Here is a 22,223-nt window from a genome sequence, read left to right as displayed (position 1 = left end):
GTCCTACAATGAGGATTAATGGCCTCAAGTTGCGCCTACCCACTCACATGATCTAAGTAGTAACCCTCCTTACGCTAACCATACCATGTATAAAGTACTCGTAAATAGTAACATGTATTTCACCCCCGCAGTTTAGAGAACTGAAAACAGTTAAGAGAAAAGGGGGACATGAACTCACTGTCGGTGCGTCTCTACCAAGTACTCCGAATGTCAGCTGTGCGACGACCTACTTGTACTAATTCTATTAGACGGATGGCCGTGCCTTAGCTTTATAGTTTAGGTTTTTGGGAAATAGTTAGACAACTATTTCGTGTTTATATTTTGCATGTACTTGGTAGTTAATCTCCTTCCCAAGGATGGGGGATTTAATACATGTGCGTTCAATTTATAATATTAAGTCTCACTTAATATATCTTCATTTCTAATTCCAAATATAAATATTTTTCTCAAAAATATTATATTTCTATTTCACATAATTTTCCCCAAAAATAATATGTTGATAGAATATTCGTTCATAACCATTTCCGTATAATGCGTAAGTTACGTTTTAGTAATCGTGTGGTAATAATAATTACCGTTGTAACTTATATGTTTATCGTGAAAGCGTTCGTATTATTTTGGATTCGTCAACGTTTGTAAATACTACTTTTACTCTAAAAAAATATTAGTGTATTTTCACAAAATAATCATAAACAGTGTTGTGAAAAATTATATTTACCAAATATATATCTATCACGTTTAATTTTGTGAAAATCCCACCTCCGAATATTTGTAAATAAAGTCATGGCGAAATATATTTTGAAAACATATCAAAAATAATTCTAACACTTGTAAATAATTCTAAGTGTTATGTTTTTAGAAAAATTTCGCCAGAGTTTCCCCTGTAACTGGAGGTGGCCACGCTTTCAAGCGTATCATTTTCTTTTACAAAAATCATTTTAACAACTTCTTGATTCAATCAAACAATTTCCGACACATCAAACTAGTCGACAAGTATGTAAATTGCATAATCGCATGAACTTGTAGTTTTTCCGAAAACTATAGTGTAGATCCCGTTATATTTTGTGGATCTTTGTATAAAATAGTTTAATCTCGTAAAAACCTCGTTTTTAGAATAGATCTATCTTTACAACTTCCCGTCATCTTTCACAAAGATTGTTATTTTGTCGAAACTTTTCATTTCACAAGTGTTTATACACTTGTGGTTTGTAAAAATCATGCTTGTTAGTGTGTCATCCGACTTTTAGAAAACATGATTTTCTCGACACTTGGTCCTTTGAAAATACCACTTGCAGATACGTAGATCCGCTAGTTTTAAACACTATTTTACAAGTAAAAATACTTTTACACAAGTTCATGTTTCTCGTGTGGTAGAGTTTCACCTTTTAACCCTTGTACCGTCCGAAACAAGCTTATGTCAAGACCCATGATCTTAACCAAACCGGGTTAAATGGTGATCTGAGCTACCACAACGTAGATCGGGCTTAAATATTCTCAACTTTCAAATACTACAACTTTTACACAACTATTATGCTTTTAACCAACATTATTCATGTTTTAGTAGACTTTAAAGCTTCAAAATGCAAGTTTCCGAGTTTTAACCGTTACAAATCTTATTAACCACCTTAGATTAGTTCGAGAGAGTGTTTTAAGTGTTATACCTCTAGCTCGGGGCTAGGGAAGAATCTATGCGAAGAAGAGGTGGATAAAAGCAAGGTAGAAAGGTCCTTCGCCTTCCGTTAGCTCCAAGACTCCTCGTATGCGACCCTTATCACTTGTGTATGCTTGAATCTTGAAAGATGGAAGCCGAAAATGGATGTAGTGGGGGATGGGGGTTCGGCCGAGAGCTAGAGCAAGAGAGGAGAGAAAGTTTTGGGTGGTTTGTGAAGTGATTAATCTTGTGTGCAATCTAGGTTACTTATAGATAATTTTAGGGATTATGGACCAATGGATTGGATGTCTTCTAGATTTGAGACAAGAGTTAATAAAATAATGAAATTTGTACAAGTCTAGTCCCATGGTAACCGAATCGGCCCAAGGGGGGGGGGGGGGGGTAAGCTAGTTCGATCTCAACTAGATAGTTAGGGTTTAGTTAAGTTAAACCAAGTTAGATTTAGGGTTAACTCGGTTAGTGGTGTGAAGTGCTCTATAGCGGGTGTTAGGGTATTCAGGGACCCTAACTGGCTCAGAAAAAGACCAATATTGTTAATGTCAATATTTTTATGTTCCGGGTAAAGTCCGGTTGTTCGGTTGGATAATAATCCGTTAAAGTGCTTAAATAAGCTTTTAAGTGTCGTAAATAACATTTTTAGTGACACAACTTATTTCCCAAAGTGTCAGGAATATTTTCCTCATGTTTTGGCACTTTATTAGTTAGCCAGAAGCTGATATGTTAATAAAAGTGCTGTGTGTTGTGCTTAGAGTACGTTTTAGGCACATCCAGTCATTATATCTTATTCCTAGAGACGCAGTTCTACAACCCTTGTATCCCTACACTCACTATGGGTGTAGCAAAATATTTATGGCTCATACAGGCCTTAGAGGCAGTGTCTGCCTGATGCTGGCTTTATCAGCATGTTCAATAGGTTATCCGTTCATAGTGCTACTGTGCTTTTGTGCATCATGTTTGTCACTAAGGTACAGCATGTAAATAATGTAGTGACGGAAATCAAAGTATGATGCAGATATGTACAAGTATCAACAGTCAAGTAGCAGTTCATCAGTAATTTCAGTTAAGCACAGTAATTAAGAAGTAATTAATAATTAATTAAATCGTACGGATACCTGGTTTAGTGAGGGTTGTCACATTTTGAGTATGGATCACATTCTTAATAGTCTAATCACTATAGGATTTTTCCTCTTTAATGAAAGGGTAGTCGGGTCTTAAAACCATAACTTGTTAATTTGTCAATGTAACACCCCAGTGTTTCGAAAGTCAAAGTCAAAAGTCAAGATTGAAGTCAAGGAGGAAAAGGTCGCTAATAGCAATCTGTCTCTCCTTGCTCAATCCCTGTTTGACTTCTTTGACTGTAATCAGTCTATTTTATGTTTTTACGTTAGTTGTATTATGTGAAGTAATTAATTACAATCGAAGTAATCGAAGTATATTTCTCAATACGAACCGCTTTGCGACTGTGAATAATAGGAAGTAGCAATGCGATAAAGTTAGTTAAACGAAAATCGAACTAATATAATCAACATCGCGCTCGCAACTCGAACTACGCATTTTGGTGATTATTATACGTGTATGTGTGCCTTATGTGTTACTTGTGCGTGTTTATTTATGTTATATGTGGTAATCAATCGAATCGCAATCGAAACTCAATCGCAATCAAATCGCAATCGCAAACCGAATACAAACGAAGGATGATTGTATGTTAATATAGTAGTTGGGATTAAAAGTAATTTGAATAGGAAACTCTATCGCATTCGCATCTATCGCAATCGAAACCGAAATATCAAAAATCGTCGCACAGAACACTCGAATCAGGCAACTGATCGATCAGGCTACCAACCGATCGACCAGCCGGCCGATCGGACTGCTGTCCGATCGGACAGGCTATCCGATCGAGCTGCCTGGCCGATCGGCCAGCACTTTCCTCATTTGGAAGCCTATAAATACCCTTGTCATTGTCATCCTTTCTACTTTTGGAAACCTTCTGACCGACCAGCTCGTGCTCTCCATCTTTTCTCAGATTTCTCTTGATTCCGGTAAGATCTCGACCTAAATCTTGTACTTTCTTGATCTACACGCGCTCCTACACCTTTCTGTCTTTTAAATCTTAACTTTTATCCGTGAAATCATCAAGATTCAAGTGTTCTAGGATGATGTCATCATGGTGTTCTTGAAGAACTTCATGTTTTGGCCTCAATCCACCAAGAATGACTTGGATCTAACCGATTTCCACATAAACAAATGAAGATCTTTCACAGATCTAAACATATTCACAGTGAAAGAGATTGAAAGATGGTTTTCCAACTTTCTTTCAACTCTTTTACACTCAATACCTCCAAAACCGATAGAAACGGAGCTTGTGCCGCCTTACTAACCATTTCGGTAGTTGCGTGACTCAAGATCCGGAATCTATCCACGAGGTTCACCGATTTCGGGTTAAACATGAAACACCGTTCCGAACCGTTCACTAATCAGATTTGGGTGATTCCTGTCCGAATAGGGGAACTAAGTAATGACGCGACTACTGTTGTTTGACTCGTTGTCAAAATACTTCGATAAAACGACAAACAATCAGAACAACCAAGTGTTAGACGAACAGGCCGACCAGGTCAGGATGCTGACCGATCGGACTGTTGTCCGAACAGACAGCCAGCCGATCGGACAGTCAGCCGATCGACTGGCCAGCCGATCGGCTAGCACATGGTCCCACACTTAATCAACTTGTTTGAAGTTGGGTATTGAACGAACGGCTAACCGAATGGACTACCGTCCAATTGGATTACTCTTCGGATCATGAGATACTTGACTTCAACACTTAATCGATTTTTTAACATGTTCGACGCACTAGGAGTGCCACCCGATCGAACAGCCATCTGACCAGGTGACACCCTGCTGAGAACTTGTTTTGCTGAAGTACCTAGCCGATCGGGTTGCCGGCCGATCGAACGACCGTCCGATCGACCGAACTGAAAGGTAAAGATAATTCAAGGTCTTCATATGCCACAACAAAAACTTCAAAAGTCAACCATCATACATAATCACATCTTACTCAAAGGAAGAAACAATCGACTCAAACAGCCATCCGATCGGACTCCCGTCCGATCGGACTCCCGTCCGACCGGACTCCCGTCCGACCGGACAACTGTCCGAACGAACTGTCAACCGAACGGTCAGCCGTCCGATCGACCAGCTATCCGATCCATCGACACTTGTTTCCGTTTTACGCATCGCTTATTGTTATACTATCGAACTTTTCAGGCTAACCTTACTCTCAAGCGCTCCCTTCAATCCATCAACCGTTGTGAGTATACTCGATCCCGTTTTGCTTTATGCACTTTTGGGTGTTACATACGTTACATATACGAAATCACATCGAACACACTACGCAATATTTTAAAACGCTAACCATTACCGCATGTATTACGTGACTTAATGAATGCATGTTTGTTATGTTTACACATGGAATGCTGTCTACCTGCCTTAACAACGATAGTACTATAGTTTGGACTCAGCACCCGTTCATGCGGGGGTTGTTAAAGACAATTATTTGCATGGATTACAGTGGTGATCATGTATTACGAACTGCCTCGGGCAGTCAACCCGCAGTCATTGGTATCGATAGATCCGTGTCGATAATTAACATGCTTCGTTTTCCACTGTGTGCGTGCTGGTTATGCGTAAACTATTTCAAACTCTATGCTATTATTAAACTCGTATACTCGCCTTTACACTATGTGTATTGACTTTTATTTTAACGTATGTGACAGGTGTTTAGGATGCTTATCTGCTAGGAAAGCGAGGCTAGAATAAAGCTATAGAGCCCAACAAATAGTTGTCTGTAGTAATTGAATCAATGGTCTCTAGAAGCAGATAAACAATTGCTATATTTAAATCTGAGTCGTTGGAACAGAATTAATTGCCTAGATTTGGTCTGTAATAATTTGTTTACTGTTTGAGGCATGGTATGGGACATGTTATTTTAAATTGAATAGTAATGATAATTGTTATGGAAACTTCTGGACAATCTGTTTCGCCCAGTGCCGCGCCCCGATGATTCCGCCATCGGTTGGGTGTGACAGTCAACCTTAGAAGTCTTGCATGTTATTAGGGATTCTTACCTAGGTGGTTTGTTTATTACCACTGGTCACACTCCCAGTTGTTCATTGCTCAAGTTATTGTTTTAGATTCAATACTATAAACTAGGTTGTTAGTTAACTAAAAAACAATCAAAATCCAAATCAATTTTAGGCTAGTTTGCGTAACACTAATGGCGACAGATAACATTTTATTACGACTCAATTCCTATGTTAAACTTTGCGTAACAATTTCGGGTTCTTTTTTTTTACCACTGGTCACACTCCCAGTTGTTCATTGCTCAAGTTATTGTTTTAGATTCAATACTATAAACTAGGTTGTTAGTTAACTAAAAATCAAATCAAAATCCAAATCAATTTTAGGCTAGTTTGCGTAACACTAATGGCGACAGATAACATTTTATTACGACTCAATTCCTATGTTAAACTTTGCGTAACAATTTCAGGTTCCTTTTTTTAAGATTGTAGCAGTGAATTGGAAGCTCAACGAAAAGCCTCAATGAATAATATGTAAGTTAATATCACATTATGCTTATAAGGAAAATCTTTCGTTATATCTTATGCATAGTATGCATGCCCGCTGTCTTTGAAGTGTTCTCAAATATCATTACCCACCACTTTTTTATTTGCCTTTTAGATATGGGATACATTCGAGTCTCAAGCACGTGTATTGGTCATTGAATATCTAACGAAAAAATGATTTGAACCAAAATGGTATAGGCCTTAATATGCTATGCCTCAAATCTTTGAAACACATGCCTATCAAAGAAGTAGAAGATTAACCTCAAACTTTACTTTTCTTTGGATCAATATTAGGCATTGGATCGTGATCTTCTAACTCTGGAATACAATACATATTACTAACTAGACGGTTGTAATTACTAGAGGACGGCTATGAAAACGACAAAAAATTATCTGGTGATAGATTTAAGGGAAATTAGGTTTTTATAATCTCAACTTTGACCTATTGGAAAGGATTAATTCCAACTCAGGAAATGTTTATTGATAGTCCCAACTTTAAACATATTTTCCTTTATTGGTCCCATACTAATTGAAAGTTCACCCAGTTAGTTTTAGTTTTGGCTGGTTTTAGTTTTGGCTGGTGTGAACTGTCACGCAAACAGTCCATGTCATATAAAACTTTGATTTTTTGCCACATAAGTAGTCTACGTCAACAAAAACAAATTGAGTTTAATTTTTTGTTAGTAAGGAATTGCCGAATGAAAATATGTTCAAAGTTGGGAATGTCTGTAAACATTTCCGAACTTGGGATTAATCCCGGCCTATAGATCAAAGTTGATCTTATTTAAATCTAATTTCCCTAGATCTAGATCAAAATGGTAATCACGATCTTCTGGCAAGTGACTTGCATTCAAAGTTGGGACTATCTGTAAACATTTCCTAAGTTGGGGTTATTCCTGACCTATAGGTCAAATTTGATATTTTTAAAATCCAATTTCCCTAGATTTAAATCAAATGGTAATCACGATCTTCTGGCAAATGGTTTGCATGTTCAAATCCGCAAACTATAACGTGTATTAATTTTGCGGTGTATGGCATAAGTGCTATATACAATAGAATTCCTAATTTGCCCCCACTTATTACTGATATTTAATAAGACTACATTTAATCTCTACATTAAGTATTCTTATTTATAAAACTTTAAATTAAGGTTTAAATTCACATTTATAATTTATATTTTTATAAACAAATACTATTTAAATTAAGTATAATTTTATTTAAATACTTAACTATATAATTATCAAATATTTACATAATAATTATACCCAAATATAATAGTATTTGTTTAAGGTAGGTCGGGTTAGATTGTGCCCTAAAGAGCCTCGATGACACTTGCCGCATCGTGCAAGCCAGCCCACTAGTAATAATAAAGATATTAAATCTAAAACACCTACTTTGTACTATGTCGGCTAGTATACCAACGTCGGTTAGCCATTACAACATAGCCAACCGAGCCGATTAGCATGTGCCGACTAAATTGAAATAACTGTGACAGCTCAAATTATATGTGTGCGACTATCACATCCAAGAGTCCATGTGACACCGGCAGACATCATATGTGGCCGCCTAGATTAGTCAGATACCCAACGTGTCACTGTCGGCTAATGCAGGGCGGCCTGGAGGAGATGCGGGGTGGGTGACCGCCCAAGGCCCGAACTCCTCCTCGAGGGCCCGAAACTTTTTTTTTAAATTCTTTATATATTAAGTGTATATATATATATAAGTTTGGTTTCGGAAGTAATAAGCAACGCATAGGCTGGTGTGATGGTCTCTTCTTTGCATTAAAATGAGCTTATAGAGTGAAACGCGCGTTCGATTCGAGCCGGAATCCTTTCATTGCACAATATTTTTAATCTTCTTTGCGTTAAAATGAGCTTTGTTTTTCCTTTTTTTTCTTTTTTCATGTTTTTTCGTTATTATTTCCTGTTTCATTTTTAAGTATTCTTTTTAATATTAAAACTCAAATCTTGTATTATTTATGTTTTTTTTTATTTTGTTTATTCTTTATGTTAAATTTAACTAAACAATTTTCACTCTTGAAATATTTTTTTACCTTTTATTATACAAAAACTAATGATGCGAGCATAATTTAGGCATATTACATCTATATTTTTTAGGTTTTGTCTTTCCTTTGGTATAGCTAGTGCTTAAACAGATAAGTTTCTACTCCGCACAACGTGCGGGTTAAATACCATTAGTTTTTATAAGTGCATAAACAGATAAAGTTGCTACTCTGCACAATGTGCGGGTTAAATTCCATTAGTTTTTATATATGTATTTTAAATATGTTTTAAGAGCCTATTTTTCATTTATTATTATGTTTTCTAGTATATTAATATGTACTAAATCAAATATATTTAACTTTTCTTTTCATAATTTAGTTATTGACTTTATATTATAGGGCCCGTCATCTTCTACTCGCCCATGGTAAAAAAAATTCAATGATTCTCGGGGACGGTATTGGGCAACTGACAGATGGGCTGGCTGATTGGTCGGCTATTATACTCATTGGTTGCTACATGTCGAGCTAAGCTTGGTTGGAGGTGCTACGTCTGTAATTCATGAAAGTCAATGCCAAAAAGTAACATCCGGTTGACGGCTGATCCCTAGTCGTCCCAGCCGAAACCCTTATGTATCGCGTGCTACTTAGTTGAAACGTAAAACATGGAAAATATGGCTATTTTGGAAATTCTTTGGTCAACTTTGTTTATTTTGGTAATTTTTCCTTAGATATGCAGACAAAAGATCAAATACAAATAACCTTATCCATCGAAACATACGAACCGAAGGATTTTTTGAAAAAAAGCGGTGGCAATTTTTTAATTCCCTCAAAGTACAATTCCTTCAGACTACGTTCTTTCTTACCAATCAACGGCCCTCATTAACAAATGAGGCTTTGCAAATCATAAATACAGATCGATCAATTGCGCTAAACGTGATTTGAACACTCCTTTGATTCTGATTTCCCTTGATTCTCATATCGATCAATTGAAGTTCCTTAAAATTGCAAATTTGAATCAGATGAATTGAAACTTTTTAATGATGAATTGAAGCTTATAAATCATAATCGACTGTTAAATTGAGCCTTGCAAATTGTTTTTTACTGTGAATTTGATCTTACATAATGATTTTGAATCGGCGTGAGATAGATTAATTACTCAAGAGTAATTATCCTGCTAGTAATTATTCTATTAGTAGAGTAATTATCAAAAGTAGAGTAATTATGTTTTGTAACTAGAGTAATTGTTCTATTATTAGAGAAATTATGTTAGAATAATTATATTAGAGTGATTATTCTACAAGTAGAGTAATCATACATATTGCATCAAACACTAGTCATTCAAAATTAGTCTACAAGTACATCAAACAATATAAAATTCAAAATTACTCTACAAGTGTATCATAATTACTCTACAAATTCAACAAACAACATATAATTCAAAATTAATCTACAACTACATCATAATTACCCTACTAATTTTTCAAAAAATAAAACAAAAGAGAAATAATTACTCTACAAGCTCATCAGAAAACAAGATATCACTAACATCTGAATTTTGTTTAATTTTGATGATTTTAGAACTTGAATCGGATGTATTTGGAACTGAACCCCATGATTTGGGAAATGAATCGGATTTTTAGAGCTAAATAAAATGATTTTGGAGTTGAATCGGATGATTTTTGGAAGTTAGGAGCTGTTTGGCAACATCAGAATTGCTAAGTGCTAAACCAGTAAGAGGTCTGAACCATTAAGTGCTGAACCAGTAAGAGGTTTAAACCATTAAGAGCCTGTATAATGCTTAACCGTTCAGAGGCAAATGTCTGGCCAATTCAGATTAGAGGTCTTAACTATTCAGACTCTGTATAAATGTTAACCATTCAGAGGCAAATGTCTGAACCATTCAGACATCTGCTCGTGAAACAAACAGTCTGAACCATTAAGTGCTAAACCAAGAGGTCTGAACCATTAAGAGCCTAATTAAGAGGTAAGCAAACGGCCCCTTAGTCTAATGATTTTAGTATTGAATTTGATTAGGTTTAGGAGAATTAATTTGGGGTTTGATTTGTTTATTGTATTGATTTAGGTGTAGAAATGATTGAGATGGTTGAATTTTATGGAGGTCAACACTATAATTATTGCCACCGCTTAAAATTACAAAACCCTTCAGTTCGTACGTTTTGTATATTATAGTTATTTGTACAGAAACTTAACTCTAGATATATAATGTTGATTGAATGACTTGTTTCTAGAGTGAAAGCTAATTGTTTCCTTGTGTTTGATGAAAATATGGGACTTGTAAATAATATCTTATGGTTAATTAAACATTAGATTGTGTTACTAATTATTGACTATTTGTGTAATTACGATAATTTGGATAGAGTACTTTTTTACTTGAAATTTCTAAATCTTACATACTTCTTTGATGCTGCAAAGTGGTTAAGTAGCTTCAAGGAATAATATTAAGAATGCTCAGTGAATGAGTAGTAGGAGAAGAACCCGACTTGATATTATTTAGATAAAGAGTAAGTATAATCAAGCTGAAGTACAGTAGGGGAGGAATTTTCTTTGGAGCGGTAAAATGTGTAGAGATCCGAAAGAACATCAAGACACCGGCACTAGAGATGAAAGCTAGGTGTCTAGTATTGTAATTAACGCGTTTAGTATCCTACTTGAGAGAGAAATGAAACTCATATTCTATTCTAATGATATTAATAAAGTATAATATTTTAGATAAGTTTAATTAAATAGATTCAATCCATAAATATTATGTTATTAATTAGAATGATTACACACTTTTTAAGTGACTTCTTCTATAAAGATGGCCCTTTTATTTGGTTCAAACAACTTATGATACACCGTGTTTGTGTTAACAGCGGTAGATCTTGACCTATTAAATAGGATGGCAGAATGTTTTAAAGAAACAAATAGGGGATCAGACTATATATATATAAAATTTTCAGTGTTTTCGGTAAACTTTACAGTACAAATAAAAAAAAGGGGTCGGGGCACCCCCTAGTTCCACCCATGTTTGTGTAGACAAGGACGCATTCTCAACGAACAATTAATAACACCTTAAAATCTATATATATTTTATAAAATAACATTTAAAAGCTGAAACATTAATGTATAAAGAATCTCACTTATTTTTTTCGATTTGCCACATCAACACCCTTGTCACTTGTGGCAACAACATAAGTACATAACAATGATGAATTAGGGAACTTAGAAACAAATAATAATCATGGAAGGAAGAATGGGATGTCTTTGAATTATTAATTATGCAGAAAATAATTTGAGCCTAGATGGAGTTTTAGCTTCTTTGCATTGCTTTGTTCTCCAAAAATGACCTGAAAAGTATAAAAGCTTGTCGCGGGCGATGCAATGGCACTTCATGTCCTGCACCCGTTACTGTCACGAATGTCAGCCCCTTATATATTTGGCTCCACCCGGCAACCTATCCCGAAAAATCATTACAACTACTCAGAAAATTTATTTAAATACATACATTTCAAATGAAAAGATGGATGAGACTAAAACTCATTACCTTCCCATTATCATACCATGGATACCAATTGGCAATTGTTGAAAGATTTAGCGCGTCAATTGAGTATCTTGTTGCAGTGAGGGGAACCACCGCGTCTGTGTCACCACTGCAAGACAAAAAAATAATTTATCCTACATTTTTATCAACTAATCATCATATAACTCGCATTATCAAAATCTAAAATGGCCGGTATAATCTTTAAAACCGTAAAGCAAAGATATGAAAAACAAGAAACTATACCTAAATACCCATATGCGTAAACCAGCAGCTATGAGTTCCTTGTAGATAGGAAGCACTGAAAGTGGAGAGTCTGTCCAATACTCACCAGCTATATCACTACAATTAAGGAAATATTATCATAACTCGCATAAAAATAAAGAAAAGGCGTAAAAGAGCTAAAGATTTTAAATTTTAATACGCACCCGCAGGTTTTCCAAGGATAGGAAAGCTTAGTAGTGTTGGCATGAAAAGCCTTCTGAACTTCAGGAAGATTAAAGTACATATTTGCATACTTCTCTGTGCATGGATCATATGCTCCGCGCATCCAAGGCTGTCCATAGAAGACAAAAACATTTTTAGAAACTAATCACCTCAAAACAATATTTACAAGTATGAACTTTTTGTCACAATCATAATTTCACATATGTATCAAGATTGCTTATAATATAATTTTAAAACCAACGTTTAATATAATATAACTTACATATCGGCCTCTAGGCTTTCGTGATGAGGTGTAATTGCAAGGCTTTGTATATAAACTATAATGATCAATATATCCTTGTTCCATTTCAGCGGTTCTTAGAGCTTTAGAGCACCCAATGGGTGGATGCTCAGAGGAAGTTCCCTCACATTCTTTTTGAAGTGACTTATAAGTAGAATCCGAAATTAAACCATGGGTCCACCAATACTCAAATGTGCCAACATAATCATTGTAATCATCAGTAACACCATTTCCCACCTAAAAAAGAATGATTAAAAGATGGAAAATATTGATGATTATAATTCAGTTTATAGTCATACCATGAAGCCCTTTAAGTTAATAACCGGATTCTTTACTCCTTTGTTTCTTTGGTAAATAAGTTGAGACAACTGAGGAACATAATGACCTGATTAGATTGATTAACACGCATTAGAACGTTTATCGTTTATCGACAGAACCTATAGTAACAACTAACAAGACTAGTTTTTGTATAGGAACCTGCATAACTTTCTCCAGCGATGTAAAAAGCCCTGTGCTTGTATTCAGGGAACCTCTCAAACCAATTGACAAGAAATATATACGAATCTTCCGCTACACAAAATAAGTACAAATTAACAAACTTTAACTTATAGAACAAAACTTTATGCAGCCTAACCTAAAAGGGTGACTTTTCGTCGAAATTATGGGTACCAGTTCTTGCATCACCAACAGTATACAAATCCGATGAAGTGTTTGAATACGAATAACCGACTCCAGCCGGTGATTCAAGGAAGAGCAAATTCGCCACTACCAAGTTAAAGAACCAAAAATACAAGATCAATATTCAATAACAAAATTGGTGACAGTTTAAACTTTAACATAAAAAGTTGTATGTTGTGTTAGAAATGAGTAATGACATACATTTGTTCCAAGAGTAAGGGTTAGTGAAAAGGGTCTTCCCATCATGATTTATATGCAAAGGACCAATTTCTTCAGCTGCTCCATAAGCAATAGAAGAACAACCAGGACCACCATTGAGCCATAACAAGAGTGGTCTTGATTTCGGATCACGGTTAGCCGGTGACTCGGTTAACCAATAAAATAGAGCTCTCCCAGATTGTTGGTTGACAGTAACATAACCTGAGTATTGTAAGAAACCAACATTTGGTGGTTGCCCAGGTAGTTTCTCAATCTTATCTTTTTCTTTATCAGATAGAGAATTACAAGTTGTAAAAAGAACAAATGAGACACATATTGCGAATGGTAACAATGAATTACCCATGAATGTAATGATATCTTGGAATAATGCTGATCCCAAAAGTATTTATGGGTTATCTAAGGAATAAGATGAAGAGACACATATGGAATTTTGAAACCAACCAATGGGAATGATGAAAGCTGAAACAAAGCTACAAGACTATTTGCTTTTGTGGAATGTTTATCTAGACTTTGCTAAAAAGCTGAGACAAAACACATGAGGGAAGATAAAAAGGTCTAGTAAAAATGACCCACAAAAGAATTATGGCAAAAGATGATAACAATGCATCAAACAAGACCACTTACTCAATAGATATTGACATATATGAGTGGCTATGGCTATAGAACTATAGAAGGAGTGTGTTATGATTTTATGAACAAACAGCTATTGGGGCAAAGGGGTTGCCAAAAACATAAACTTTCTTGATTATATTTACAGATTTTAATGATTAGTAGTTGTAAATGACATGGGTTTGGATTAATTATTATTATTTATATGGTTAGAATTGTTATTGGTGTAACAGTGTGTGCAGAATGCAAATGGTATAGTGGGTACAGTTTCTTTGGGGTATTTGACCAAACAGTTAATATGTGCACATGGGTGAAGAGGCTGACAATGTTGTAAGAAAAGATAAAAATATGCAGGAAAAAGGGTGGCCACTTTATTATGGATCTGATTTGCCGGGAAGAATGAATTTAAAGAAAAGATTAATGAACTCTCGTGATATAATTTAACCAACATGATATTCACACACTCGCCCCCTAAAGCGTTCCGCTTTGGTCAAAGCGGGACGTTTAGGCTTGCTTTCCAGACAAAAGATGATGTGACAGTGTACGAGGTGTACCCCAAAACGCCCCGCTTTGGCCAAAGCGGGGCGTTTAGGGTTCTTTTTGGCAGACAAAGGGTGATGAGACATTGATACGATGTTATATTCTGTACGAGGTTGCAGAAAGTGTCACGCTTTAACCTAAACGCCGCGCTTTGGCCAAAGCGAGGTGCTTCGAGCCCCATTCCAGTTGCATTTAAGAGGCAGGTCATGCATTCTGTTTCGTATTCAAAAAATTGAGGTTGAGGTTCTGTTGGGTTTTTTTGTTTTGAAATGTGAAAATTCTGTTGAGTAGAGCATTTTTTTCAGTGATTACGATGTCGTGGTTTAGCAACTACCTTTTTGGTGAATACTCTGAGTAGTCCGTTGTTCCAAATTCTTACGAGGGAACCGCTAATTCTGCCTCGTACAATATACCGATCCCTTCAACACGAGGGAGGAGGAGGTTGTATCTAGCATTCGTTATCATGACAATACGGTGCAGTTGTACTTGAATGTCCCTGTGGAAGACTCCTACGCACAACACGGCTATTCGGATTACGGATACGGAGGTGAACCGTATCCTCTGGGTGAATATCCGTATGGTCAGCCAAACTATTCCGACCATGGTTATGGTGGTGATCAGAGCTATGTACAACAAGACTATCCCAACCACGGTTACGGTGGTGAACGGAGCTATGTACAGCAAGTCTATCCCGACCATGGTTACGGTGGTGAGCGGAGCTATGTACAGCAAGACTATCCCGACCAGGGAGAGGGTGGTGAGCAGATGAGGAATGCTCTTACCCAATTACATTTTCTTTTGATACAAACCGGAAATTTTCGTCACGTGATGAGTTGGTGGATTATGTACAGAAGATGGGAAAGGACAATGGCTACATCATTGTGATTAAAAGGTCGAATAAAAGAGGAAGTAATTTCAAGGTTTGGTTTCAATTCAGTCTTGGGGGGGGAGTACAAGAGTGTAGCTACAGTGAGGAAAATAGGTAGCAAGAAAATAGGTTGCCCGTTTGAGTTGATAGGGTTTACGGAAGCAAAAGGAAGTGTTTGGAAGATAGAGGAGAAGGACGCGAGGCACAACCACACTCCTATTGAAAACTTCGAGGGTCGCGCGTATGCGAGAAGGCTTTCTTCAGAGGATAAAAGACTGATTGAGCAGCTGGCAGAGCAGGATATTCCAAACCGTAGCTGAAAGAAGTTGGTCGTGGATGTGAGTATTTCTTACATAATTATTTAAATACTTTTTTACATACATACATAGATACATACCTAACAAGTTATGGTTATATTTTTAAAGGTTTTTGACTATATGAAGAAATCATGGTTGGATCTGTACCGTAAAAAGTTTATAGCTGCATGGACTTACAAGAAACTTAACTTTCACCAGACTACAACCAACAGAGTTGAGGGCATGCATGCATTGCTAAAAAGTCACCTTCCAAGTCATCATAACACGCTGGTTAAACTTGTGGGGTTTGTTGATCATATTGTTGAGAAACAATATACGGAGATTAGAAGAGGTTTTGAAACAAGCCTTAGAAAAGTAATGACCACCACAAGGTTCACCCCATGCTTGCAAATGTACTTCGAAAGGTTTCAATATATGCTATTGAGCTTATGGCTTTCGAGCTACGACGTAAGGAAGACGGGTTGAGAGCCTACGGTGCAACTTGTGGTTGCCAACCTTTTACCAGTTGTGGTTTGCCATATGCTTGTCGTCTGGATAAGTTAGAAAAAAACGGTACGTTTACATATTGACTCTTGGCTATTATGATTTCACTACCTAATTTACTACCATATGTTTTCGTTCATAGGGGAAAATCCGAATCAATTCGATAAACGTGTTCTGGAAGAAGCTTGACTTCAAGCTGACAACGAATAGGATTGAAGATATCGATGTAGACGTGGAGTTTGAAAAACTCAAACAACAAATCAATCCAACACATCCTCAAGTGAAAAAGAGCTACCTGGAAAAAATTAAACAAATCATCATGCCAGGCCACAATACCAAAAAACCTCCGGTTGTTCAAATGAACACACGTGGTCGACCAACATTAAAGACGCAAGAACAAAGGACCGTAGAAGCTGCAAGAAAAAGCCCGTATATACCGTCCGAAGAAAGTGGGTTTGACGGCTCATATGATCTTCCTCGTCACAGCGTGTACGTATCATCCCAAGACTCTCGAAGACAGAAAAAACAACAACCGCTTAACCTTCACCCCGATTTCCCAAATATCACGTTGGGTCCTAAGTCGAATATAGTTATCGGGAACAATGGATCTGAAATTCCAAAAGTGTTTCACCCATACATCTCGAAAATAAAGGATGTGAAACCAGATGGTCACTGTGGGTTTCGATCAGTAGCTGTGGGGTTAGGACAGAAACACACAAAGTATCTGTCTATCCAACGACAACTTTTGATGGAGATGCATCAAAACGAGGGTATTTGGAAGCAAGTCTTCAATCCTGAAAATATAGGACATTATGATGAGCTGTACAACAGGATAAGTTTTAAGGGAGTGGGTAGGGCAGAGTCCAAAAATTATATGGTGATGACTGATATGGGACTTTTATTGCTCAAAGATATGGTGTGATTGTTCACACGTTGGACATTCTTGGCAGCGACACAGTTTTCCCTCTGTTGGGCGGTATGGATGAAGCTGAGAAGCCTCATCAAGTGGTTGCGGTTGTGTTCATCGACAATAGACATTTCATCCACGTAAAGCTTGAACAATCCTATCCAATGCCTCCCCCGAACTATCTTTGGACTTTGAAAATAACAGAGAGTGCAGCAGCCTGGCATGACAAATACAAGGATCTAATCGACGCATATCGAAGGCTAATTAAACCACCCGTTGACCTTAATCTTTTCCCAAATGTTCAAGATATAGGTTAAGTATCTATAATTGTAATCCTATTAAATCAGTTATAATCCAAAAGTGTGTTTGTGATTGTTATTGTTAAATATACGCCATAATACAAACAATGGAGATATAATACGCTATAACAATCTACGCACAAATACGGCACTTACAGACAATCTACGCAATAATACGACGCTTACAAACGGTAAACGTCACTGTAACAACCCTCAAATAAGTCCCACAATAATCCATAATCGTAATCCCAAACACGTACGATGAAATTCTGTTTAAAAAATCAAATAAAAATGAATTTTTGTTCTATCGCGGGTCGCGACCAACGAAGAAAGATCTCCCGCGGGGCACGAGAGACTTGTTTCTATCCGGACACGTTGAGGGACACGTGTCAAGACCACACCATGACTCAGCATACCCTAAACCGCCCTACGGTTCCTCGCGGGCCGCGAAGGAAGAAGAAGAAACTCTCGCGGGGCGCGAGAGACTTCTGTTTCAGCTATAAATAGAACGAGCTCTGCACATTTTGATTCGTTCAATTCTTTTCTTTCTCTTACCCTCTATTATAACAAAATAGTAGCTCGGTATTATACTCTAAAATCCGAAACTCTACCCTTTATTAGGGTAATAACTCTAATCACTGGTACGATACTTTATCCGATCAATTAAAACCAATCCAATGAATGTTTAAGTGTTGCCCGTATACGGCTATACTTTGTCATTCATCGTGAGGGTTTTGATTTCGTGATTATCATTAAAGTTGAATTGGGTTAATACACTAATACGAGTTCCATTATATCTAGAATTAGAACTCATACTCAGGGAGCTGTTTAACTAGAATGCTTAGCAATTAAGTAAACTTAATAGTTAAGTAAAACTTAGCAATTAAGAAACTTAATAGATAAATAAACTTAACAGCTAAGTAAGATTAATTAAGCTAAGTAAGATTAATTGAGCTAAGTAAGATTAATTAATCAGCTAAGTAAGATTACTTAATCAGCTAAGTAAGATTAATTAACTAAGTAAATTGAACACCTAAATAGATATACATGAAAATAGATATATATGAGGAAGGTGCAAGGAAGGTGTAAGAGGATATATATGTGGGTAGGAAGCTTCCTAGCAAATGTATAGGTGACTTCCTAGAAAAGATATATGTAATTTCCTAGAAAGTATAAAGGAAACTTCCTAGAAATTCCATACTTCTTACCTATAAATAGGAGCCTAGGATTTCATTGTTCTTTGCTCATTTCTTATATTCTTCTCTCTATACGTTGGTGTTCTAACCAATAATCACCGATACGATATTCTTTCCGATCGATTCGGGAACCAACTAACGAATGCCAAAGTGTTGTCTAAATACGACTATACTTTGTGAATTTCGTTAAGGTTCTGATCTCGTGACCATCGTTAGGTTTGATATGGTTTTACACTAATACGTATTCCACTCTGTTAAACTATATGTTTAACTATCAACAAACTCCGATCCATAAAATTACTATCAAACAAGATATTTAATCATCAGAAGATTCAGAACTATAAAGTAAATGCTTAGTTATCAGAAGGCGTAGAATCAAGAAGCTTGTTAAATCAAGACTGCATGCTTATAATGTGAGTCATTCTCTTTTTACCAAATTGCCTTGCAAAACCCTAATTGTTTTTTTAAAGTTATAATTACAGTAATTAAGTCTTTGTAATCTTCAATTACTGCCGATATGTGGGGTTTTGTATACACTACTTGATAATCTTCATGACCATTGGAGAACGGGTTAGCCAATGGGTGATATGACCATAGTCACATATTCGGATGAGTGACAAATACCGATTTGGGGTAATTGGTTGATATATAAACATTGTAATCGTTCTTAATATTGTAAATTATAACAACGTATCTTTCGTACAAATTGAATGTACTCACCAGTATTTCCTGCTGACAAAACCTTTTTAAAACGCGTTTCAGGTGATTACAATATATTGGAATAAGAGTTGGATACGGCACCCAAAAGGCTTACAGAAGTGGCTCATTTTATCAATTAAATTAAATTAAGAAAAGTTGTTTTATGTATTCGAGCTTATCCCATATTAAAGTTACCTTTGCAAAACATGGGTTTATCCCATCTGTTTAATAAATAAAATCTGGTGTTTCAAAACTCTGATATTTTTCCTAACTCACGGTCCTCATGAAATTTTCCGCTGCAATACTTTTCAAAATAAACCACCGGTACCACTTGGCTGCTTCACGGCTCCCGCTCCCGTCCAGGGTGAGGTCGGGGGTCGTGACAGAAGTGGTATTAGAGCCACTTGTTTAAGCAATTAGGTGTTGTAATAATACCTAAGTTTAAACGAAGAGTTAGAAAATAGATGTTATCTGGTAGCACCCAAGATAGTATTTAGACTCGAACTTGAACGAGATGCCTTAATATACGCTTTAAGAGAAGCTAATTACTTGTATAAGTATAATATGGTAGATATTGGTATGCCAAAAGAATAATGACGAGAACATTGCAAATACGATAAATAAGCCATAATACTTGATCACTGTTATTTCATGCTTAATGGTACTACTTGATTCTAGAATATAAATCATCATGTGAATACAAATTTCTTTATTTCTTGATACAAGCCCTGATAAAAGATTCATTTTAATTCATGATTTGAGAAAATCTATTTATGGGAAATACAAAGATAATTACCTCTCCGGTGAGAACCGGGTAAGATGGGGTACATGATATGTCAAACAAGTGACAAAATTCCCTAAATAGTACCATGACCTGATGTTTGAACTGTTTTTGGAAATATGAATCTGTTAAATACATTGACCTTATGAATGGTATGTATATTACAGTATGTGAAATATATGATTATATAGATATGTATATCTATAAGGAAATCCAAAAGCCATAACGATTGACAATTTAGAATAAATCACGAGCATGTGTGTCAATGATAATTCTAGACTTCTTTATCTGGAATCTCTTGCATATATCTATAATTCCGATATCGAACATTATTTCATTTGGTCATCTGTCTCGTGACTCGTGTGACAATATAAACGACGGGAACCCTTAAGTTGGGACGCCATTATTATGACATCTATGCTATTTTAGTTAATCAAGAAGGTAATTTACGCAAAACAAAGCATAGATGTCACACCCCGACTTCCACGTGTTTCACCGGTGGGCCCGGTGGGGGATTACCGTGACGATGTTGGCAACAATATAGTCAAACCACACAATTATATAATGCACAGCGGAAGCATAAGATAATTATATAAACTTCAACCTCTGGTCGTAATATCAAATGTATTACAGAAGTTGAATATATATCCACAGCGGATCAAAAGTAATAAATGTTGTTCATTCAGATGCAGCATCGAGTTTGCGAGACTATGTACGATGCTTAGGACGCCTATACCAGCCCATTTCGTATAGTACCTGCACTTAATCATTTTGGGGAAAATACGTCAGTTTACACTGGTAAATACATTCAACTGACACATTTGAAAATGTTTATTAAAATTGATTTGAATGCACAAGGCACAAACTCTTTTATAACTTGGGAAAATTATAATAAAATCTTGTGAACGTTTTACATGTTCTTTTATGCGTTCAGTAGCCCGGGTCGTGCCGGGTTAAAGATTTATAGACACACCACATTGCGTAAAACCGTAGTATAAAAACCAACGGCTACGTCTTTTAATTTAATGTCGACAATATATACCGGGTGTACGCCTACACCGGGATGTCGATGGTCGTGGCCATTTCGTAAAATGATGCCAAGGATATCCGGGACAACGGTCATTAAACCCCCCAAAGGCTTATAAGAAACAAAACTGTTTAAATGAGCCGATCATATTATTTAATTAACCACCTAAGCGATGGAAGAATACAATGCTCAATCAAGCGGTATTAATATACCGTAACCCAAGCCCATATAGGGGAAATAAGTTAAAGTATTTACCTTTGCAAGTATATTTCCTTAATTTGGATTAAATCACCGATAGCTTTTACTGGGGCTCCTAATCTGGAACGAAGGTTTTAATTAACCTCTTAGAATCCTAACGAGTCGTTATAATGGCCGTAGCCTAGACCGGTTGGTTCCGATATATATAGATATGGTTTAATCGCGCGAAAAGGCGAAAAACCGAGAATGGAGTGTGATTCTGACCCAAAAAGTTCAGAGACTTGTTTTATATGGGTTTATGGTTCACACTCTGGATTTTGGGGTTCAAATAATATAATTTGACCCGTATCGGTTTATTTATGAAAACTAGTTTCATAAGCCGAACCGTGCGCGCAATAGGCGAAACGGTTAACCATGAGAGTCGTACGCTTATTTCCTAAGTCAATATGCCTTAAAGAGGTTGTGGTATCAGTAGGATACCTTCCGTGATGCCCGTAACGAGTTTAAGTTAATATTATGCCCCGTAGGGGCTTTTCGGTCATTTTAAAGACTTTTAAAGAGCTTTTCGAGTTCTACAGGAAATCTGAGTTTCCCGAACAGCTTATAAAGCTTAAAATACTTTATTTATTATTTGGAACCAGTAGCAACTGGAATCGGGTCAAAAGACCTTGTAGAACTCATGTTCTGGCCGAAAAGGGCATATTCGGTATTTACCGAACCGTAGCCATAACCGCAGGTTATGAGCGAGGTAAAAATTATTAAAAATCTTTAAAATTCCCAAAATATTATTTTAATACAGTGGGTAAAAGTTTTGGTGACGAAATCTTGGTTTAGATAGGTGTTA

The 22,223-nt window shown here is 36.4% G+C and overlaps 1 protein-coding gene across 1 annotated transcript; it reads right to left on the bottom strand.

The window, feature by feature from the left end:
* Positions 1-11,412: 11,412 nt before the first annotated feature.
* Positions 11,413-14,125, bottom strand: LOC110889271 (serine carboxypeptidase-like 27). The gene is made up of 9 exons (XM_022136774.2): positions 13,438-14,125; positions 13,228-13,323; positions 13,036-13,128; positions 12,858-12,943; positions 12,541-12,795; positions 12,260-12,387; positions 12,078-12,173; positions 11,838-11,943; positions 11,413-11,747 (listed from the first exon to the last, which is right to left on the bottom strand). The coding sequence occupies exons 1-9, from the start codon at positions 13,796-13,798 to the stop codon at positions 11,604-11,606; spliced, it is 1,365 nt and encodes a 454-aa protein (XP_021992466.1). The 5' UTR covers positions 13,799-14,125; the 3' UTR covers positions 11,413-11,603.
* Between the last annotated feature and the right edge of the window lie 8,098 nt (positions 14,126-22,223).

Source organism: Helianthus annuus, chromosome 7 (genome assembly GCF_002127325.2).
Source record: "Helianthus annuus cultivar XRQ/B chromosome 7, HanXRQr2.0-SUNRISE, whole genome shotgun sequence".
Lineage (NCBI taxonomy): Eukaryota > Viridiplantae > Streptophyta > Magnoliopsida > Asterales > Asteraceae > Helianthus > Helianthus annuus.
The sequence above is the reverse complement of the archived record's forward strand: the minus strand, read 5'-3'. Positions and strand labels throughout refer to the sequence as shown.

What these genes read in the sequence shown, in the direction of transcription:
- LOC110889271 (XM_022136774.2), bottom strand. Translation starts at nt 13,798, where the DNA reads ATGGGTAATTCATTGTTACCATTCGCAATATGTGTCTCATTTGTTCTT. An exon ending in CCCTTACTCTTGGAACAAAT is followed by an intron (nt 13,324 to 13,437) that starts GTATGTCATTAC and finishes TTAACTTGGTAG; the next exon opens with TGGCGAATTTGCTCTTCCTT. An exon ending in TTAACTTAAAGGGCTTCATG is followed by an intron (nt 12,796 to 12,857) that starts GTATGACTATAA and finishes ATTCTTTTTTAG; the next exon opens with GTGGGAAATGGTGTTACTGA.